Source organism: Barbus barbus, assembly GCF_936440315.1.
Source record: "Barbus barbus genome assembly, chromosome: 15".
NCBI classification, from domain to species: domain Eukaryota; kingdom Metazoa; phylum Chordata; class Actinopteri; order Cypriniformes; family Cyprinidae; genus Barbus; species Barbus barbus.
In genome coordinates, this window is record NC_136743.1 from 16,871,738 (window position 1) to 16,893,169 (window position 21,432).

At 36.7% G+C, this 21,432-nt stretch overlaps 1 protein-coding gene across 4 annotated transcripts; it reads right to left on the bottom strand.

Moving 5' to 3' along the window:
- Nucleotides 1-391: 391 nt before the first annotated feature.
- LOC306881287 (paralemmin-1-like) lies at nucleotides 392-20,916 on the bottom strand. Of its 4 annotated transcripts, XM_079435300.1 has the most exons (8): nucleotides 20,551-20,916; nucleotides 9,756-9,801; nucleotides 6,008-6,088; nucleotides 2,679-2,800; nucleotides 2,525-2,582; nucleotides 2,393-2,414; nucleotides 1,708-2,107; nucleotides 392-1,218 (listed from the first exon to the last, which is right to left on the bottom strand). In XM_079435300.1, the coding sequence occupies exons 2-8, from the start codon at nucleotides 9,798-9,800 to the stop codon at nucleotides 1,119-1,121; spliced, it is 828 nt and encodes a 275-aa protein (XP_079291426.1). In that variant the 5' UTR covers nucleotide 9,801; nucleotides 20,551-20,916; the 3' UTR covers nucleotides 392-1,118. The 4 variants fall into 4 exon arrangements, with proteins under 4 accessions (XP_079291426.1, XP_079291427.1, XP_079291428.1 ...); XM_079435301.1 differs by lacking the exon at nucleotides 392-1,218 and having other exon boundaries at nucleotides 1,249-2,110; XM_079435302.1 differs by lacking the exon at nucleotides 392-1,218 and having other exon boundaries at nucleotides 1,587-2,107.
- Between the last annotated feature and the right edge of the window lie 516 nt (nucleotides 20,917-21,432).

A 21,432-nucleotide genomic window follows, 5' to 3' on the forward strand; every position in this document is an offset into this window, starting at 1 on the left:
TGCTTCACAAGGTAACCAAATTAGATTTCAGCCTGCAGATGGCAACCTTTACACACTCGAAAAGTTTTTTGAGGCTCACATGGGTCCCTTTAAAATGTGTTTTTTTTGGTAGGATACTCTGCAATCATGAATTAAATTTGATATTGATTTTGAAGTTATTACACCCGAAACAATAACAGTAATTGCTGAGTAAATACTTGAACTAAATGAGTTCACCGAATCTCTTTCTCTGGATCCACAATAATCATCATCAAACATGCAGTGTGCTAACATTTTGTCCCTAGGGAGATCAAAACAATTCATTTTCCAAATGACAGACATTTGTAACCGTGACAGACTTTGTTGACTGCAGGTGAGTGAAAATATAATTACCAAAGACATACCAATACATAACTGTAAACAAACATTTTTTGTTTATTGTTATTGTTCCTGATTTAAACACTTGGGCCATAACAGGCATTGGCCATACCAATAAAGCACCAATAACTCATGACATTATTTGATAGCCACAACACATACTGTCTTACACAAAATGAAATAATTCATTAAATTGAAATATCAGAAAGACGGCAAAACTACATTTACAAAACTGTGGTCTCAGAATGTGAAACATGTTTTAGACCCCAGACTATTTACCTTGAATTAACACTAATGAATGATTCTTCATTGTGAATGAACTTCCTGAACATTGAAACATGGATGTTGAACTCTTGCTTAATTGAAGGCATACCAACTTACAGCAACCCAGTTAACACCAAAAACCCTCAATTTCACACAATTCATTTTTTTTTTCAAATTATATAAAGACATATTTTGCTTACTGTAAGAATGCTTTTTAATAATATGGGCTACATTTAATATGAGGCATTGCAATGTTACTAAATTTAGCAAAAATTAATATTGATTACAATTATATCTGTTATCATTCATGTAAAAAAGAGATTTAAAAGGGTTTAAAATGGTTTTAAAATTATCTTGTAAAAAGTGATGTACTGTTAAAACAGATATCTGCTGTGATTATAATTGGGATCTGGGGTAATTACAGCAGCCTATTTTAATAAAACATGATTACATGTATTCTATCATAGCATGAACAGTCATAAATAATTGCATCATATTTACAAACATATTGGCCTACTATGAGGTGTAATGCAGAATGTATGATTGTGGACAAAGACAACACTCCATGTACCAGTGTTCACAGTGGTCTGAAATGATCTGGCAAAAAGAAAAAAATTAAACAAAATAAAAGGCTCAAAATATATATTAAAAGCATAACATTGTCATATCAATATAGTCATTTCTTCTCAGTTATAAAGTAATATCTTAGAAACACAAATGTATACGGGAGATAAATAGCTAGTTCATATATGGAGACGTTCATCTGATTTGTCTTAAAACAAAATAAGGATGAGGGCCACAAAAATGTTCTTTTAACCATGTTGTTGTCTAAAGTGGAGTCTGTTGTGGTCCTCATTTTTCTGTTCTTCAACAAGCAAAATACTGGACTTCATAAGATTACATAATGAAAATATATGTATATATAGATATATAAATGTCAAGACAGAAATATAGAAAAATATTAATAGAAATAAAAAAGAAATACATACTAGACAACAAAAGTTAATTATAAGTATACGGGGTATACTTATTCATTGTTGTGTTATGGTCAGGGGGTCCGCTTTCCATCAGAGTCTAAACACTCACATGACTGTGCAGCACTTGCACGGCTGCTTTTCTTTCGAATTGCCTTCTTCTTTCAATTCCTCCTTCTTGGTTTCATCCTGAGCTTTGTCGGGACTGGAGGTGCTGCCGTTAGGTGGGGCCTGGTCCTCTTTGGCCCCTTCGTTTCCAGCTTTGCTCTCGCCGTCCTCAATGACCACAAATTCAGCTTTCACTGTCTCCTCTATGCCCAGTGCCTTCTTGGTCTCAGCCTCATCCTCTACATTCTTGTAGCCCATGAACACCATGGTGACGGGATGCTCTGCGCTGGCATTCTCAATGGCTACATCAGGGTTGGTGCACTGTAGTTTGGCCTCAATGCCCGTGATCTGTTTCTTGCTATTTTGATCTGCGTTAGGGCTGGGCTGCTGTATGCCATTCTCAACTGCTGGGGACAGAGAAAGAGACTCTTTAACTTGCACTACTGTTTAAGCCAAATGGAATAGTGAGTTAATGATTTTAAATGAAGCTGCTTTTCGGTATTTATTAATAAGATTATAATATGAACATTCATTGAACTCTGTTAGACCTGTTGGCTCTTTCACATGACAACAGTGAAATTACACAGTGGCCATTACTGCAAACAAACTGATAACAAGTCAGTCCTTTCTGTTACATTTATACAGAGATGATGGAGAACTCAAAATATACAACATATTTCCACACTCACCCTTCACTGGACCATCAGGTGCCTAGTAGAGAAGACATATGACAGAAAGTCATTATTAATATCATTATTATCGGAATTAAAACCTTCAGTAAACTAACTTAAAAATCACATTGAGCAAATCTAATAGCTTACATTTTCTCCTTTATTCAAAGGCACTCCACTCTCAAGCTCATCAATCTCCTGTTCTAGTCTGTTAATGGAAAAGATAAGTGAACATCAGCAATGTACTACAATACATTGTCTGGGACTAAGGAAGGTATCAAATGACTAAATGACTGGTCTTAACCTGAGGATGGTCTGCTCCAGTAGTTTGGTCTTGGCTTCATCCTCTTGTAGTTGTTTCTGTGCCTCGTCCTCTCCACTGGATGGCGCTCCGTCCAACAGCCATCGCTCTCTCAATGCCTTTGACTGTCAAAACAAACCAATGGCTTAAGAGATTTCATTTTAGAGGAGTTAACGTCACTTCAACAGCATAATCATCTTGTAAATACTATACAGTAATATTATGAAATATTACAATTTAAAATAATGTCTTTGTAGTTAAATATATTTAAATAGTAATTTATTCCCGTGATTGCAAAGCTGAATTTTCAGATTCAGTGTCACATGATCCTTCAGAAATCTAATATGGTGCTGATTTTTGTAGAAACCGTGATACACTTTTTTCAGTATTTTATTGATGAATAGAAAGTTCAAAAGGACAGCATTTACATTATAAACTTTTGGCCAGTGTAATGCATTCTTGCTGAGTAAGTGTGTGTGTACATATATATATATATATGGTCCCTATATCATGGTCCCTAATTGCATGATATTGACAAAATGAACACTTGAAAAATTAGTTAATGTCAGTCTGATTCATTGTGCTGACGTTAACAAATCTGCACCATTAAAGTTAGTGTAGCACATGACCATTAGCTGTCCATTAGTTTTTCACTTTAGGGCATTCTCCATGGCTGCTAATGCACACTATGCACATTTCTGGATAGTGAAACATTTTGACAGGCGCCTGCTCAAACAAGGCCAGAGCAGGGATAGACTGGCAGGACCAGAATGAAGCACTGCTGTCTGAAGAGAATTCTGACATCTGTGTCTGGCACAGGAATGGAAGATATTTCGAGTACACGCATAGGTGGCACTAGAGATGGCAAAGCACTGCAATTAGCAATGCAAGGCATCCTGGCACATATATCTATAGAGACCTGTCACATAATAAAAACCAAAAAAATTTTTCACTGAATATCCTGTGTCATTCAGTTGTCACATTATGAGACAAATGCAAACCGGGCACTAGTGATTAATGGCATAAGCTTTTTTAATGACAAACTAATTTTTCATTACAAACTGCTGCTGCTACCACCAGTGCTGTTTTTTATTCTAGTGCAGCAGAGACAGAAGAGACTGTTTAACCTGCAGCAGATAAACACTAACATCTGCTGAACATCAAAAAGTGAACTGAAGACCCATGATAAGACAAAACAGAAGAGAAACATCACAGAGCTCTTGATAACACCTGTTGTTTCATAAAGAGCTAAAAACTTGCACAAAAAGGAAGCTGAGATGTAGGTGATGACATTATTTGAGAATTAAATTAATGAATAAATAGATTAAGTCACAAACTTCTAGAATTTTATACAGTTGCTTTCAGGGTTGATGCCTTTTTTTCCTTTCCTTCTTACAGTTTCTACCTTACAGACAGTGATGTCTGAGCTCGGCAATGCTGACATCTGAAAGATTCATTCAGACAGGCCTCTAGAGAAGAACATGAAAAGAAAGAAAAAACTAAGAGTGGGATGATAGGAGGAGAGGAAAGGTGAGGTGAAAACCACAAAATAACAAAAGTACGAAGATGAAGGTCAATGGACAAACAAGAGACCTCATCTGCATTGTAAATCTGAGGTCTGAGGATGTCTTCTCTTATAGCAAGTCCACTGTTAATAATTTTATAACCACCCATGCTTAAGACACTTCTTCCCTAGTTGCTAAAAAAGTGTGTGTGCGATTAGTTTTTTTTAAAGATGAATGAACTCAAATATATTACTGAATGGACAAAAAAATCTCATCATAAGAAAAAAAAAATCGATTCGCAGAATGTCAAAAAGAGTCCTTCATGGAAAAAGCACAGTCACATGAATTAAAAAAGACTGAGGCAATTACTGACATTTTTGTGTGCAGTCTGAAAATGACCAAATGGAAAAACAACACATTTTGCCTCAATCTTACATTTTGCCTTCTTAAAATGTCTTACCTACTCCCTATTCTTAAGAAACTGGGTCAGTATCAGACGTAATCCTTCACATAGAATTAGCAACAAGTTACTTCATTTTGTATAATATCTTGTGACTTAACTGTCCAAATTCAAAACAGTCTAAAATGACCTTCTCCTGCTCTCTTTCTCTCCCCTCCCTTTGCTTTGGCTTTGTGACCGCAAATTCTGGCATGGTGACAGATATGCTGACATCACCACATGTTCACACCCATCCACATGCACACGCAATACAATCCCAGCACAGAGGGAGGACAAAGGATCTGAGTCTCGCTTGGTAGGAAACTAAGGCCTGCTCCATTGTTCCCTATTGAGCAAATCCCTTATGCACTAACAAACTAACAAACCAAAAATATCACATTGTGACAGATAACAAAAGGGAAACAATGGCCTTGCCGGACACTTGGGAGATGAGGATAGGCATGCAGGCAAGTTATTTTTGACCACGGATCCTCTGCAGCAGACTTGGGATCTTTAGGATTTGCATAAATTTAGCAGTTTTCATATTTTGGCTTGAATTATGAAAATAATTGTGGTAATAATGTATGCAGGCATTCAGAGATCATAAAAATGACACCATATCTACAGTTCACTAATTAACTGTTTATATAACACCTGATTGTTTGGCTGCTGTCTAATAATGAAATTACATAATTTATTATTGCACACGTTTAAAATATTTATGACTATGATTAAATGAAAAGTGAGGTTCTGATCTGTTAAGAAAAGTCAGAACAGTTACATATAGAAACTTTAAAGCTTCTGTTTATTATTATTTTTTGTTAAAACATTTTCTTCTATTCAGGCCTAATTGCAGAGACAACTAAAATTTGGGTTGTTTTCTCTTAAAAGTGCAAACAGAAGGGGAGAGAGGGCACATTTTTTGCTTTGGAAACCCATTTAAAAAACGTGTGTACCTTGCATGAAGAATGTGGTTAAATTTAAATAAAGTAAAAATTGTAGTAAAATTGAAAAGGATCTCATGATTCCCATAAAATGTAAATGAGCTTTCTAAAAATGAAAATATGTGAGACGGCCTGACTTATCATAAGAAGGCTAACTTAAAGGGAGGATACAGATTTCTTCCCTTGTCCCCTCAAACAGGAAACTGCTGTTAAAACTTCCCCCTCTCCTTTCAGCGACTTCAAAATCCTGAAAAATCATTCTCACATTATGAATTTCAACACTGGGGCTTTAAATAGAAATCTGAAGTGTGGGATCAGACAGACAGTAAATTACATAAGGAAGACACGCCACAGTGCTCTGACTCTTAACCTCTGGCTAAAAACCACAGCAAACACCTGCTCAGCTTTTTAAAACGAATCCTATTAGTTGTTATGTTTTGGTACCTTGAGATGCTGGAGTTGTCTGCGGTCATCTTCAAGGTGTCTTCTTTTGTTCTCAATCTCAGCCTCCCTCTTTCTCTTCTCCTGAAAGACAGACAAAATATTAAACTCAGATGAAATATGCTGAACTTCAATTCACAAAATCAAATAACCTCTGTGCAAACCTCAGTTAACAAAAAGGATTTAGTTAAAGAAATGGTAAGAAGAGACACTATACACAATCTGATTTTGACAGTGTTGACTGTCAAAATATACTATTACTTGTAGTAATATTTATTAATATTTTTTTTGTTAGGGTTAGGGTTTTTTGTTGTTTTAGTACATAATGAAAATATTCACTCAGCAACTAGCTGAAATAAAATATGTTTTTTATAATTAATTTTATTTTATTTTACGTTTATTTTAACAAAAGAAACAACATCTTTTTGTATGGTTTTAGTTTTAGTAAACTACAACAATAATAATGCAAATTTGTATACATTCGACAACATTTATTTATTAATAATTTTGAATATATTTAATAACAGGTGTGACTTGTTCTGCTCATACAGCAGCTTACAGGAGAGGATTGAATAATATCTGTATGAAATAATAATTAAAGCGCCTTTTCTATTTCCACAGCAACACCTGTAACCATAGTGACAAGTGACTGAAGTAAATATCAAAGATGCTGAATTACATAACACCAAAAAGTCTCAATTGAAACATTGTTTAATAAACATGTCCAGTCAAGGCACTAGTTAATCTGTCAAATCTTAATTAACCAACAAATATATATATTTTTAACAATGCATAATGCAGCATTTGAGTGATGCCCAGGACACAAAACTGATTCTGATAAAAGACAGTGACTAAAAAGCCGTATTTGGCACTTGTACCAGACTGACAGCCATATTCTGCTCCTGTGTGAACAAATTAGCCAGAGTTTCATTAAACGGAAATGCACAACTCCCAATAAAACTCTTGACCATGCACATCCTGGAAGTCTCCACTTCTCATAAGATGGATAAATGGCAGTTAAAGGCAACATTAGTCTGGCTGTTCACAGAAACAATGCTAAGCCCCATCAATAATAAAACACACAGAAGTGCTTTAGTGCTGATGGCTGGACATATATTAGCCGGTATAGATAGTCATTGACATACTGTAGGAGCATGATGTCTCACGAGACTAACATCACTTTGGCCTTCTGTGCATCTGATCTGTATGCTGACATCTGTCCTCATGTTGATCCGGTGTGATTGTGTTGCGTAATGAGGAATTTAGTTGTCAAATGTTCTGAAAGTGCTAATCATATATACTAGAGCTTATTTATTTATTTTAAGATTACTTTTATACTTGATTTGTTGATTATGTATTCCATTACTCGGTCAGACTTTATTTTAAGGTCCAATGTAGGATGTAGAATATGGTCATGCAGAATGTGTGTTTTTAGGGCTGTCGCGATTCGTTGATTTTAGTCGACTAGTCGATTTTTAAAGTGCCCCTATTATGCCATTTCCAATATTGCCTTTCATGCAGTGTGTAATGTAGCTGTATGTGAAAGTAAACAATCTGCAAAGTTGTAAATCCGAAAGTGCACGATAAATAAAGTTATTGCCTCCCAAAATAAAGAATCGATTCTATACAGCCTAAACAAGTCGTTAGTAATTCAAATCCCTTTTCCGTGACGGTTACACGTCACGAGGTAACACATTTGCATATTTCCCACCTATGTTCTATGTTGGCCGGCCACGAACAACTTAACCCGCCTGCAAACACGTCATTTTACTGACAACTGCTTCCCTAACCTCAGGGAGTTCAGCGTGGGATACACAAAACGCTTGCTCCTGAAAGATGGTTCAGTACCCAGTTTATTTGGACCAGCGGCTCCACTGAATCACAACCTGCAAGTATGATAAATAACAGATGCTTATATTTCCATCGAGTGTTCAAAATACAGATCCTCACTCTGAGTTTACACGTTTTGATGTCCATATATTCATTTAATTACAGTGGCTATAGCATTTCTGTCCTAAAGAAATGGCCAAATATGAAAGATTAAGTGGATATTTTAATTAAATGGTGCTTGATCAATATTAAACAATTATTAGATCACACAGTAATGTGTAAAAACAACCATCAGGCCGTTGGCGCCCCCTGCAGGCCTTTGTTGTAATGCGTAATCTACATTAAGTAAGTGAAGTGACATACTGCCAAGTATGGTGACCCATACTCGGAATTCGTGCTATGCATTTAACCCATCCAACGTGCACACACACAGCAGTGAACACACACACACCGTGAACACACACCCGGAGCAGTGGGCAGCCATTTATGCTGCAGCGCCCGGGGAGCAGTTGGGCGTTCGGTGCCTTGCTCAAGGGCACCTCAGTCGTGGTATTGAGGGTGGAGAGAGCGCTGGACATTCACTCCCCCCACCTACAATCCCTGCCGGCCCGAGACTCGAACCCGCAACCTTCGGATTACAAGTCCGACTCTCTAACCATTAGGCCACAACTTCCCATTAGCTCTATTGTTTATAATACATTATGTATTTTAACAGTTTTGTTCAATAAAACCATATGATTTCTTGCATTTGATACTTTATTTGAACTAATTATTATTGCATCATTGCTATTATATATGTATTTTAAGTCATTTTAAAAGCTATTGTTCATTTACATCTATTTTTATTACCACTAAAAATGTATTATAATTATAGGGCCCTATTAAATCCGTTTTATTTCCAAATTCATTTTTTTCTTCCATTTTCATTTTTCTATACTCTGTTTTAATGGTTAAATTAAATTTTATTAATCAAAAAGCCTGTCTAATTAATTGAGTTTTACAGTTTTATCTTTACCAAATTCTGTTTTCCATTATTTTCTGGATTACATTTTAATGATTCCATTCAATTTTAATAATCAAAAGCATCTCCAATTAATTGATTTTATATTTTAAAAAAAGTTTTTTTTTTTCAGAAATACTGTACATTTACATTTTTCACCTAAATAAATTATGGTAAATAATATTTCTGGTAAATACTCCTTTAAAAAGTGTTTTATGATTCTAATTGTATTATTATTAGACTAGAACACGTGTATACGTTGTCATTCTCACACTATAATACTGAACTTTGATTTCATTTGGTTTAATAAAATATTCTTAAGTAAAATTGTAGATTTTTAGTGGGAAATAGATTTATTAAATAAAAATAGTCGTTAGTGGCTGACCTATGTGCTTTATAAGTACTAATAAACAGCCAATATGTTAGTAATTGGCATGCTAATAAGCAACTAGTTAATAGTGAGAACTGGTCCATATTACTCATATATAAATAAAAGTTTTATTTTCGGTATACAATACTGTTTAAATGTTTGGGATTGGTGAGATATTTTTATGTTTTTGAAAGAAGTCGCTTATGCATTTATTTGATGAAAAAGTTAATAAAACAGTAATATTGTGAAATATGATTACAAGTTAAAATAACAGTTTTCAATTTTAATATATTTTAAAACTTAATTTATTCATGTGATGGTAAAATTTCATTCATCTTTAATGAATAGGTGTTTCAAAAGACTAGCACTTATTTGAAACCAAAATCTTTTAACATTAAAAATGTCTTTACTAAATGCAGCATTGCTGATTAAAAGCATTAATTTCTTTTTAAAAATGTGGATTTATTCATTATTTTTATTATCAATTACTTTTGATTAGTTGTGGCAACCGTAATATAAATAAATTAGAATTAGTGTAATTATTTACTTACAGCAATGGCCCGAAGTCTATCTTGCTGTGACAAAGCTTCCGACATCCTGCGCAAAAAAAAAAAAAAAAAAAAAAATTGATTTAACAGTTCACCCAACAGGAGTAATGGAGTAATAATCTTCACTTTTCATTTACCTTAAAGCATAGCATTCAGTATAGCATTTTTGCTTCATAATGCATGGCCAGATCCCTGCCTGATCTTTAGACACACACATCATTTCCTCTTAACCTCTTAAAGACCTTGTACATTCTTTTACCTGCAAATCTGAACAAACATCTTGTACACTTCCACAATGCATTATAGATGACCCTGTTTTATGTCTCCACTTGCTTTGCTCCTATAAAATATGAGCCAAGCCTGTCAAGAGTGTTTTGCACTTCTCTCCTTTGAGGGAAAACAGGTCGATGAGAATCGATAAAAGAAGTGGGCAGCTCTTTTCCCTCTTCTCAGAAATCAAACTCCAGATATGCACCGATATATATCGCAAATCTTTTTCACAGCAGCGGAAAACACCAGTCCAACAGCAGTGAAGGGAGAAGTTATGAATGGCATGCAAATTTCAAGACTGTTAACAGTCCTTTGCATTCCAACCTAAATTGATTCCAGAGCTCCAACATAAAGCCCAATCCAAGGGAACACCAAGGTTGCTGGCTCCAAAACTCCTCTTTGCAGTCAAGACAGGGTTAATATTAATACAAGCAATCCAAGCATTTGTGATTACATGCTTGTTGGCTACATTGATGAGCATCCTGTGAGAAGGAGGCAAAACATACAATGCATGGATTGAGGAAACTTACAAAAAAATATCAAAGGAAAAGGGACACATGGATAAAAAAAGAGGTCAACCATGGAATGGGAACATGGGCAGTGGAAAGCTGTGTTGAACCTGGTACAATGACGTCTTTTGTCAAAGCCTGTTTAACTGCAGGCTTCTGTGCTGGTCCACAGAAATTAGCTTCTCTCCTGAAAATGGCTGCAGGCGAGAGTCATCCAGCTGATTGGTGATCTCAATGGCCCACCCGAGCACAGCCAGTCACATGTTACCTCCCTCACGGGGAGTGTTTGTCGATATGTTATCTCTCTCTGATTTCAGACCTAAAGAATCACTCACAATGGAACTGATCATGCGAGATGAAATCTAAGCAATAGCTTAAGTGATTTGCTTCTGTACATTCAGACCCAAGTATTAACTGTTGACCGATGGAATGACTGTTGAACTCAAACTCACCCCAGACCCTCTCCTTGGTGTAAAAACACTCAATGTTGCATTAACACCTGCATTTTAAACCACTAGTGTAGATAGTCACAAATGCAGCACTTGAGATCACGCCGATGATGATTCATAAAGCAAGCCCACTCATGAAAAGTGGAGCAACATGGACGGTAACAAAAGCGATAAGCAAATGATTCAGTGATAACAGTTGACAAAACATGCATTACCATTTGCTCAAGGTCTAACAGGGTTACCACGCTGGTTGGCCAATGAAATTCAATGATTTTTGCACAGTTCTTCTGGATTTAGTCTGTCTCAGTTTGTTTTGTTTCTTCATGTCATTCCAGACAGACTGGATGATAGTGAGATAGATCTCTGTGTGAAGCACTGGCTGTTGTCAGAACTCCTTGTGTAAACAAAAATCTCACTGATTATTGCAATTAATGACAAAATGAATGTTTGGAAAAGTAAACTGATATTTCCTACTGACACACTACAGCAAAAGATAGAAATAATTGATTTAAAAACCATTTTTAGCTGGTGAAAGCACTAGTGTTATAATAATTTTGGTCTAATATGAATAATAATAATAATCCTCTTCCTTTCAATAGCATGCATGTAATCTTACCAGTTGTTGGGTTTATTCAACTAATCTGCAATAAATTTCACTAGTTCTAAAACTCTATGCAAATAAGTACAACACTGCATCAGTGGTTTAGGAATGGAGGAATGAGGAGAAACTCTTTGAAAAGTTTCAACACCATGCAGCCATTTCCTTTCGCCACATCTCATTGACAGCATTGGAAAAGCACTTGGGAGTCCAGGAAAAACACAACACTGGCCAGCTTTATCCAATCTGTGAAGTCTCCAGTGTTGGTGCACTTATCTTACAGCTTGTTTCCCCTCTCTAGTCCACTGCTGGGCAACACACTGAAGCCATGCTGTGACCTTTTCACTGGTTCACTCTCTGGCCAACAAAAGTGTTTGAAATGCTAAAAGTGACAAAGAGCAGCCAATAGATAATCATGGCTAGATTTCTATAGAGAAAATCAAATGCATGAAAAAATATGCCACAACATCAACCAAAGGCTTCTTTTTGTGTATATGGAATAAACTTGGGGGTGACAAAAATGCCTGGTCCTATTTATATGCATTGGATTCCAATTACAAATTACAATGACAGTTACAACAAAGCAGGCCCATCTTCGTAGTGATGTAAACCTCTCCTGAGAGTCCTTTCCTGGTATATTTGAATGGCTTGTAGCATATATAACTAAATTTTAAGACCCGCTACATTAAGCAAATCATGCCATCTGAAGGGATTCTTGTTACTGCAAACTGCAGCTGTTCAATCAGCTAATTTGTAACTGTACAGCACTTTAAGAAAACAATCCAGATAATCTTAGAAGCTTTCAGGTGGTGGGTAAGAAATAAATTAGGGGACTTTTGACACTTACAAAATATGCATGTTCAAGAAATCAAAACTTACTCTGCAAGAGCTAAAAAAGGCCACCCAAAGTAACTCAGGAACATGAACAGAGTTACATACTAAGTGCTGTTTGATTGCAAGGAATGTGGGAGGGAGACTTGAGAAACTTCAACATTGGGATTTTGAGAAGGTCCAGCTTGACTGGTAAAGGACTGTACCAATAGTTTCATGCACTCCCTTTTTTCTGAGACATGCAATGAGCCAGGTCTCAACCAACCATGGGGAGAAGAAAAGGAAGGGAGGATACTAACCTCCAAATATTGTTAGACCATGAGTGCATGGCATGCATATACATTTCAAACATATAGAATGTAGGTCACCTTTTTATAGCTGGTATAACACTTCAATCTCTTGCTGGAACCTTCTTTTCAGAGATACAATTTTAGAGTGTCTTACAATTCATAAAATTCAAGTGGATTTTCCACCCTAAGAAAACGCAGTCCATAACCACTTTCCAAAATATTTAAATGGACATTAGCTGTGATGAAAAGTCTCCTCTAAATTGGCCATTTGTGAAAAAAATAAACGAGTCATTATGTGTGCACTCATCTTTTGTAGCAGTCATTGAGATATTTTCATAAGGACTGGAATGAGCAGGAAGGGCTTGAGTAAATGAGGAGAGTCTGTTATGGGCTATTATCTGCTACAGAGTTCTGATAGAGAACGGAAGAGATATAGGTGAAAGGTTAAAACATCAGTGACAGTCCAGAGCTGTTCAATTTTAATCGTGTCAAATCACAGGAGCTGTCAGGAGTCCTTGCTGCTGGATGGCAACACCCATGAAGGGACAGAACTCTTGTGACCACATAACTGCTTGCGTAATACCTTAAGCAATGGTGTAAAATATATGAATGCACTCATGACACAGAGTATACAGTATATTGTATATTCGTTTTTGGAATTCTTATATTTATTAATAATTTGAAAAAATCTGATTTGAGATTTTCCGTAACATTATAAATGCTTCTCAGCAAGGAATGTGGGCTGGGGACCCTGGCAGATAAGGGTTGCTGTGTTGGAAAAATGGCATATTATTTGGGTCCTTATTGGAAGCTTGTTGATTGAAACATTTACAACTAATAATTGTGGTCTAATATATTTGTAAGCACTTTTCAGTAGCTATTAGCATATTCATGCAAAAATACAGCAGCTTTACAGTTTCACAGTTATTAAAGACTACATGCAATACAGCCTGTAGTATTCCAAATATATAGTGACAGCTATGATGCAAAACACCTGTTTATCATATCACTGCACAGCATACAGTGGCATGCGAAAGTTTGGGAACCCCTTGCAGAATCTGTGAAAATGTGGATAATTTTACCAAAATAAGAGAGATCATACAAAATGCATGTTATTTTTTATTTAGTACTGTCCTGAGTAAGATATTTTCCATAAAAGATGTTTACATATAGTCCACAAGACAAAACAATAGCTGAAATTATTAAAATAACCACATTCAAAAGTTTGGGAACCCTTGGTTCTTAATACTGTGTGTGGTTACCTGGATGATCTACGACTGTTTTTTTGTTTTGTGATGGTTGTTCATGAGTCCCTTGTTTGTTCTGAACAGTTAAACTGAGCACTGTTCTTCAGAAAAATCCTCCAGGTCCTGCAGAATCTTCAGTTTTCCAGCATCTTTTGCATATTTTAACCCTTTCCAGCAGTAACTGTATGATTTTGAGATCCACCTTTTCACACTGAGGATGATTGAGGGACTCAAACACAACAATTAAAAAAGGTTCAAACATTCACTGATGCTCCTGAAGGAAACACGATGCATTAAGAGCCGGGGGGTGAAAACTTTTGAACAGGATGAAGATGTCCAAATTTTTCTTATTTTGTTGAAATATCATATTTTTCCATTTAGTACTGCCCTTCTGACGCGACTACTTGCATGTTTCCTGGAAGACAAATGAAGTACAATTTACCTTGATCTTCAAATTCAAAAAGTTTTCACCCCCGGCTCTTAATGCATCGTGTTTCCTTCAGGAACATCAGTGAATGTTTGAACCTTTTTTAATTGTTGTGTTTGAGTCCCTCAATCATCCTCAGCGTGAAAAGGTGGATCTCAAAATCATACAGTTACTGCTGGAAAGGGTTAAAAGATGCTGGAAAACTGAAGATTCTGCAGGACCTGGAGGATTTTTCTGAAGAACAGTGCTCAGTTGAACTGTTCAGAACAAACAAGGGACTCATGAACAACCATCACAAAACAAAAAAACAGTCGTAGATCATCCAGGTAACCCCAAACTTTTGAATGTGGTTATTTTAATAATTTCAGCTATTTTTTTGTCTTGTGGACTATATGTAAACATCTTTTATGGAAAATATCTTACTCAGGACAGTACTAAATAAAAAATAACATGCATTATGTATAATGATCTCTCTTATTTTGGTAAAATTATCCACATTTTCACAGATTCTGCAAGGGGTTCCCAAACTTTCGATCCCCACTGTAGATTATGGTTGTTGCATAGCAGTAGCATTGTGTTATGTCATTGATGACAGTGTGCCTTATGGGGAAGCGTGGCACTTAAAACAATGTTAATGAATATAACATTGTTTAATGAACATCTGTGCAATGGAATGCAAGAAGCTACAAAACGTTTCTTCAATATTGTGACATACATCCAAGTATAATGGATTAGGGCTGGACTTGGGTTGAATTGGTTCTTGGTTGGATTTTGAGATTGTATTCAAAAGTGGAGGCAGATGAAGGCGAGCTTGCAAGGGTGGAGTTGAAGCAGCCAAAATGATTGGAGACGTTCTGCATAGGTCACCAGAAATAAGTGTTATTTGCACCGGAAGGCCAAAAATAAATAAATTTGAAATGAAACATGCATTAATATATTGTTCACAACTAGATCTGTAATAATTAAATAGAAAACAAAGAGGATGGATTTTCATTTTATGCCAACTTAATATTTTTTTATATGTATTAAGTGTACGTTTCAAGGGGTCCTTTATCATTACCTCTCATGCTGCTTAAACAAAATGTCTTTAAGTATTATTAACCACAGGCCTTGTTTTAATTATAAATTAAACTATTATAAACACCCATAAAAATACCCAAGAGCTTCTAATTCTAGAGCTAAATTAAAATTAAGAAATCCTTCCACAGAGTTTCTGTGGCTCTTCTTTATATACTATCGGCATACCCTATAGGCTATAACATTTTCACAATTCGTAAAATAATGCACTATAACTTCTAGAGCACCGACCCTAATTCCAGAAGCACCTCATTGATTTTTTTTTCTTTAGGAACCTGCTTTGGTGGGTCCAATGACCTAGTGCCTCAAATGTTTATGGGAGCGTAAACTTGACTGACAAAGCTTTGGCACTGGATATGAACCAGGGTTGACATCAACATCACGCGCCTCTTGTTATTTCCACATAAAACGATACATTTCACAGCTATTACAAAAAACTATTTTACGTAATGTGTACCCAGATAGCCACTGGACGCTGTAACGGAACAGAGCCGCAACCGCAAAACGATAGAGCCGGGTCTGGCCCGCATCCGCCTCACGGACTCGTTCCTGAGTCCAAACGCACATCGGGCCGAAGCCGTTTCTGGTCTGTTTTTAGGGGTTGTTGCGGATATGTTCCAGCGCCGATCCAGCACCGCCTGATCATCCCGTTACAGATGCGTAACGGGTGCGTGAAACGATTCCGCCTACCGGAGCTGTGCCGGATGTGTTACGATTCCGCTTAAATCACCACTGGATCGTCCTTTTGCCTTATTTTCGGCATTTTTGTCAGTTAGGGTATCATAGTAAACTATGCTACCTAGGCATAGGCCTACATTTTTCAGTCTGTGGAATGTCCACACTTCAAAAAATGCTTTTCTTACTTAGTATTTTTGTTTCCAGTCCAAATATCTAAAAATTCTTAAACCAAGAAGCATTTACTAGAGAAGTAAAATGACATAAGAAATTCTGTTTTGTTTTAAGATAAAAAGAAAGTAATTTTTGCTTAAAACAAGCACAATTATCTGCCAATGGGGTAAGCAAAAAAATCTGAATAAGAATGGAAAACAAAAAAAATCTTATTTCAAATGGAAAACGAGATTATTTTGCTTACCCCACTCGCAGATAATTTTGCTTGTTTTAAGCAAAAGTTACTTTCTTTTTATCTTAAAACAAAACAGAATTTCTTATGTCATTTTACTTCTCTAGTAAATGCTTCTTGATTTAAGAATTTTTATATATTTGGACTGGAAACAAGACAAAAATACTAAGTAAGAAAAGCATTTTTTGCAGTGCAGAAAAACATTTTCACTACAAGGCCTTGGCTATAATAAAAAGCTTGACTTGACTTGATGAAGGCTAGTTTCAGTTGGAGCAATGCGTAGGCCTATAGGCTATAGCTGAAATAAATAGTTTTAATGATTAAAACGCATACTAAAACAACGTGAACAAAGTTAACAAACACAGAATTAATGACCACAAATTCATAGATTTAATTATAAAAAACAAACAAAAAAGTCATGAACAAAGTCAACAATTAACACAGAACACAGTCAACAACAAACAAAGAATTAATGGATAAAAAAAACACAGGCTATTAACACAACGTCAAAAAAAAAAAAAAAAAAAACATGCACTTAAACAAAATCACTAGGTGGGTGCTGTGGCAGCTGTTGCTGTTGCTGCTCCTGCTGCTGACGTCCAGTCTCTCCTGGCGCCCTCCTGTCCGCTGAAAGGGCAAACCACCTTATAGCATGCCTCCATATTTCAGCTTCTGTTGCAGTTGCTGTCAGTGCACATTTGCGCACTGCACCTGGAAAACAGCATTAATGATTAGGTTGAATGAGAAATTTGGATCAGTGCTAGGCCTACATGATGACAAAACAGGCAGACGTATATTGCATTTGCTCAAAATGAAGATAGGCCCATCCTTCTAATTCGGCCTACTTCTATAACCAGGGTATCTGCAGATATGAACAAGTGAAACTTAAGACTTTTATGGAAATATACGTTATATAACATGCATATCTGTAATATTTAATTTGTTTAATGTAAAAAGTAAACAATATTTCATGGCTGTCATAAATTATATTTATTACTACGATATACAGTGAACTTTTCATATCAGCAGATACTATTCCACACAAAATATCCCCATAAAAGTAAACAATTTATTCTGAAGCAATATTAATAGCATTTTACGACAGACTAATTGTAAAATATTTTTTTTTCTGCATAGATCATTTATATGAGGTGCCCAGAACAACATACTAAAAGTCCTAAGAAATCCTAGTTGAGGAAATATGTTCATTTATCATCTATTTATCAATCCGAAATATGTGCCAATAAGGCCAGGCAACAATACACCCCAATGGGGCTATTTTTTTTTCCTTTACTCCTATCAAAATGAAACTTTACACAATGAAAGTACCCATGAAAAGTATTTTTTTTTTGTATTACAATTTTCTTTGAAAATTAATTGTAATATGCAAATATGGGGTGTGTTGTTGCTGGCCTTAATGGCACACATTTCGGATTGATGATAAATTAACATATTTAATAAAATACAGTTTATTATTCTCAACCAGTGTAGTCCGAGTCCTAAATGACTCTTATGAGCCGGTTCTTTTAGAGATTCTAACACACTTTTGAATCAGTACGAGCTGTTACTGAACTTTTTTCTGTTACTGAAATTATCCTGACGCTTGATTGAACCGCAATTATTACTTTCGTCATGTTCGACTCGAAATGAACCAAGCTGTTACTGTGGTATGTGTTAAGGCTCGTGAGACTTGAAACAGTGTTTTAACTGACTAAATGTCATGTACATAAAGACACGCATTATGAGTTATTGCACAGTGGTATGGCTATTTTATAAAAACAAAAATCAATATTCTCTGTTAAGGCCTAACCTTTTACTATCGTGTGTCAATTGATTTCGATTATTATGCGTGAGGGAGAGAGAGCAAGACAGCGCTCGTGTTGTTTGAAAACGGTGAGTGCGCGCGCACGCGCGGCCGGGTCTCTCTCTCTCTCTCTCTGCTCGTATTCGCCCAGCAGTCATTCACCGATCACCGAGTCCCGAAATAAGGCTTTGGCGGGACAAACATTTTTGCTTTGGCGGCCGCGAAAAAATGCAGGAAAACTCCTGTATCAGTCGGCCTATGTAGCTAAGGTGCATGGCAATATGGAAATTTGGAAAACACATGTCGATCAATCCACAATATTAAACGACGCATTAAACAATTCACACGTCGCCTTAATGTAACAGACAAATAAACATATATATGTAGATAAATGAGTCTCTTATTACTATGGAAAACCCTTCCACGTCGCTATTTGTTCCATTTAAGAGGTGAATTCGTAGTGCAGCAGTTAACGTTAAACTCCGCTTCTCTGCGTGCTCCCGCGGCCAGGGGATGCAAATCCTGGCGGGAATAGCAGCTAAGTGCCTTGGCACGACACCCTAGCCGATAAAACATTGCTGACATTCAAATGGACTTTCATCTGTGTTTTTGCTTTAACTGTAAATGCAACAAGTGCAAACATTAAAATGCCACCAGCTAGTAAAAGCGGAGAAATGGGCATTTTACAGCTTTTTTTTAACAGCTTGCTAATAACTACGTTATGCCTGTTCGACTGCCTTGCTAACAAAGTTCACAACCAAATCCTTCTAAACAAAATATTCAAGTCAACCACTCAAAATAAGCTCAACATATGCATGATATTGACTTAATAAATTAAACTCGTCTGTTCAACGCCATGCTTTAACCAGGTTTAATTTACGTTACCGAAGCTAACTTACCTCACTGGTATACGGTATATTCGCTAAAAGCTAGTTCCTGGCCTCTTAACTAATACTTTACAAAAAAGTTTTTGGTTAACATTCATCATACGGTAAAATCATCCCCTGTTTATTATACATTGAGGCAGATTCTTACCTGTCTTTTGTCCACACGACACCGTTATGGATCCTTAACTGACAGCAGACTCAAAGGCGGCAAAGTTGTTGCTGGGCAAACTTCTTTTGCTCGGTGGTGGGGGTGGAGCTTTCTGGATGTGGTCCACATCAGGTAGCCTCTGTCAAAACAGTGTTGGCTCAAATCCGTTTTGCAGATATGGGCCAGAGCAGTTTTTAGCCCTTTTTTAAATGCAGTCGGCTCAGATATGTATCACAGATTCGGGCCACACCAGTGTAGCCTATGTGAAAACAGTATCGGCTCAGATTCATATTGCAGATCTGGACCAAATCAGTGTCAGACACAGCTAATGTCTTTCGGTTACCAATGGGAAAAGTGATCTGGGCCAGATCTGTAAAATGATATAAATACTGAACTGATGGCAGTAGAATGTTTAAGCTAAAACCTCTAACTGGCACGGATCTGGTTCACAATCAGAAAACGTCTCTAAGATAGAAACGGAGGCAAGGGGCTTAAAACGGATCCGGGCCAAATGTAATTGCTATCTGGGTATAATACAAAACGCTTCACGGTTCCCATCTTGCCCTTGGCGAAAATAAACCATTTCCATCTGTGGGGAATGAACGCACCATGGACGCGGAGGGTGTGGAGAAGATTTGACAGAAAAACCCCGCATCTTCTGCCTGTCAGAAAGCGAAGCGTATATTTGATTAAACGCGCGGGGAAATTATGTCAGATTCGAACTGTTAAATGGCCAAAATCCAAATGAATACGAAAACATTTTACATCATATGCTGCTAAATCCAGGTCTACACGGCCATATTGGATCATCCCACCCAGTTTCATCAGTATATTGCTAGATGTGGTTCTCCCACACCCGAGCACGTAACACGGGGATGCGCTGCAAAGCGCACCAGCTTGTTATTGGGCCACTGAAGATACTTCAATTTATGTAAACATATGATGACCTTTGCATATCTTACAAACCCATCTGTACTCGCTGCGAAAAGGTAAATGTATCTTATCTCGCATTTTTGCATTGCAATCCTGTTATTTCGCGGTTGTTGCAATGTATTCAAGACATGCAGACGATTTAAAGCGCCATCGCAATGCAAGCCTTCAGCATAACAACAATACAGAGATGTCAGGAAACGAATTAAACCCGCAGGAAAATAACAATTGTTCTGAAATGAATACTTACTCAGTGGTCAGACCGTTCCCTTTTGATAGCGAATGTTTCTCTCGCGTCCGCTCAGAAAAAAACAAACCCCCGCTCGGAGGCGTAAACGATACAGGCGATCAATATAACTGGGCTACTACTATCTACTGATGGGCATTAATTCGGTTATTCTCTCGGGTTGCAAATACGGCTCTTGGCGGGGACGTGTGCTCTCTGTTTCCCGGGGAGCGGCGCTCAACCCGACGGTCAGTGTGTTCTGGCGTCCCTCTGCAGCAGCAGATCTCTCACATGGCTTCAGGATGGAGCGCGCGACTGTTGACTTCACAGCAGCCGAGCCTTTGTTCCCCGCGCGACTGTTATTCCGCGAGCGTGTTAAGGGCAATGTCTGGCATCTCCTCCGAGAGAGAGTGAGAGGAGATGCTTGGAGACGCCTCCCTCCGGACACTTGAGGGGCTGTATAATCGATGTAAACACAAACCCAAAGCATACGACAGATTCATTGTAGTTTTACAACTTGCTATATTGTAGCCTTACGTGATTTTTTTACGGATTATTATATTTTTTAAATTTCCTGTTGTTGTGTTTACGTTAGCATATTTAGCTGTTCGTTAACCAATTATAATTAACACTTATACCTAAATCATTACACATTTTATTTTATGTTAATATTGTTCAAATTGGAAATTAAAGCTCTCTGTTCAGTATTTCCTAGTATTATACAAAAATAAAGTGGTAAAAAAATGCACACCCGACCATATTTTTGTTGTAGCCTACAAGGTTTCATTTGTTAACATTAGTTAACTATACATTACTTAATATGAACTAACAATTAAAATACTGCTAAAGCATTTCTTAATCTTAATATCAACATTTAGCCTACTAATATTATTAAAAATTATAATG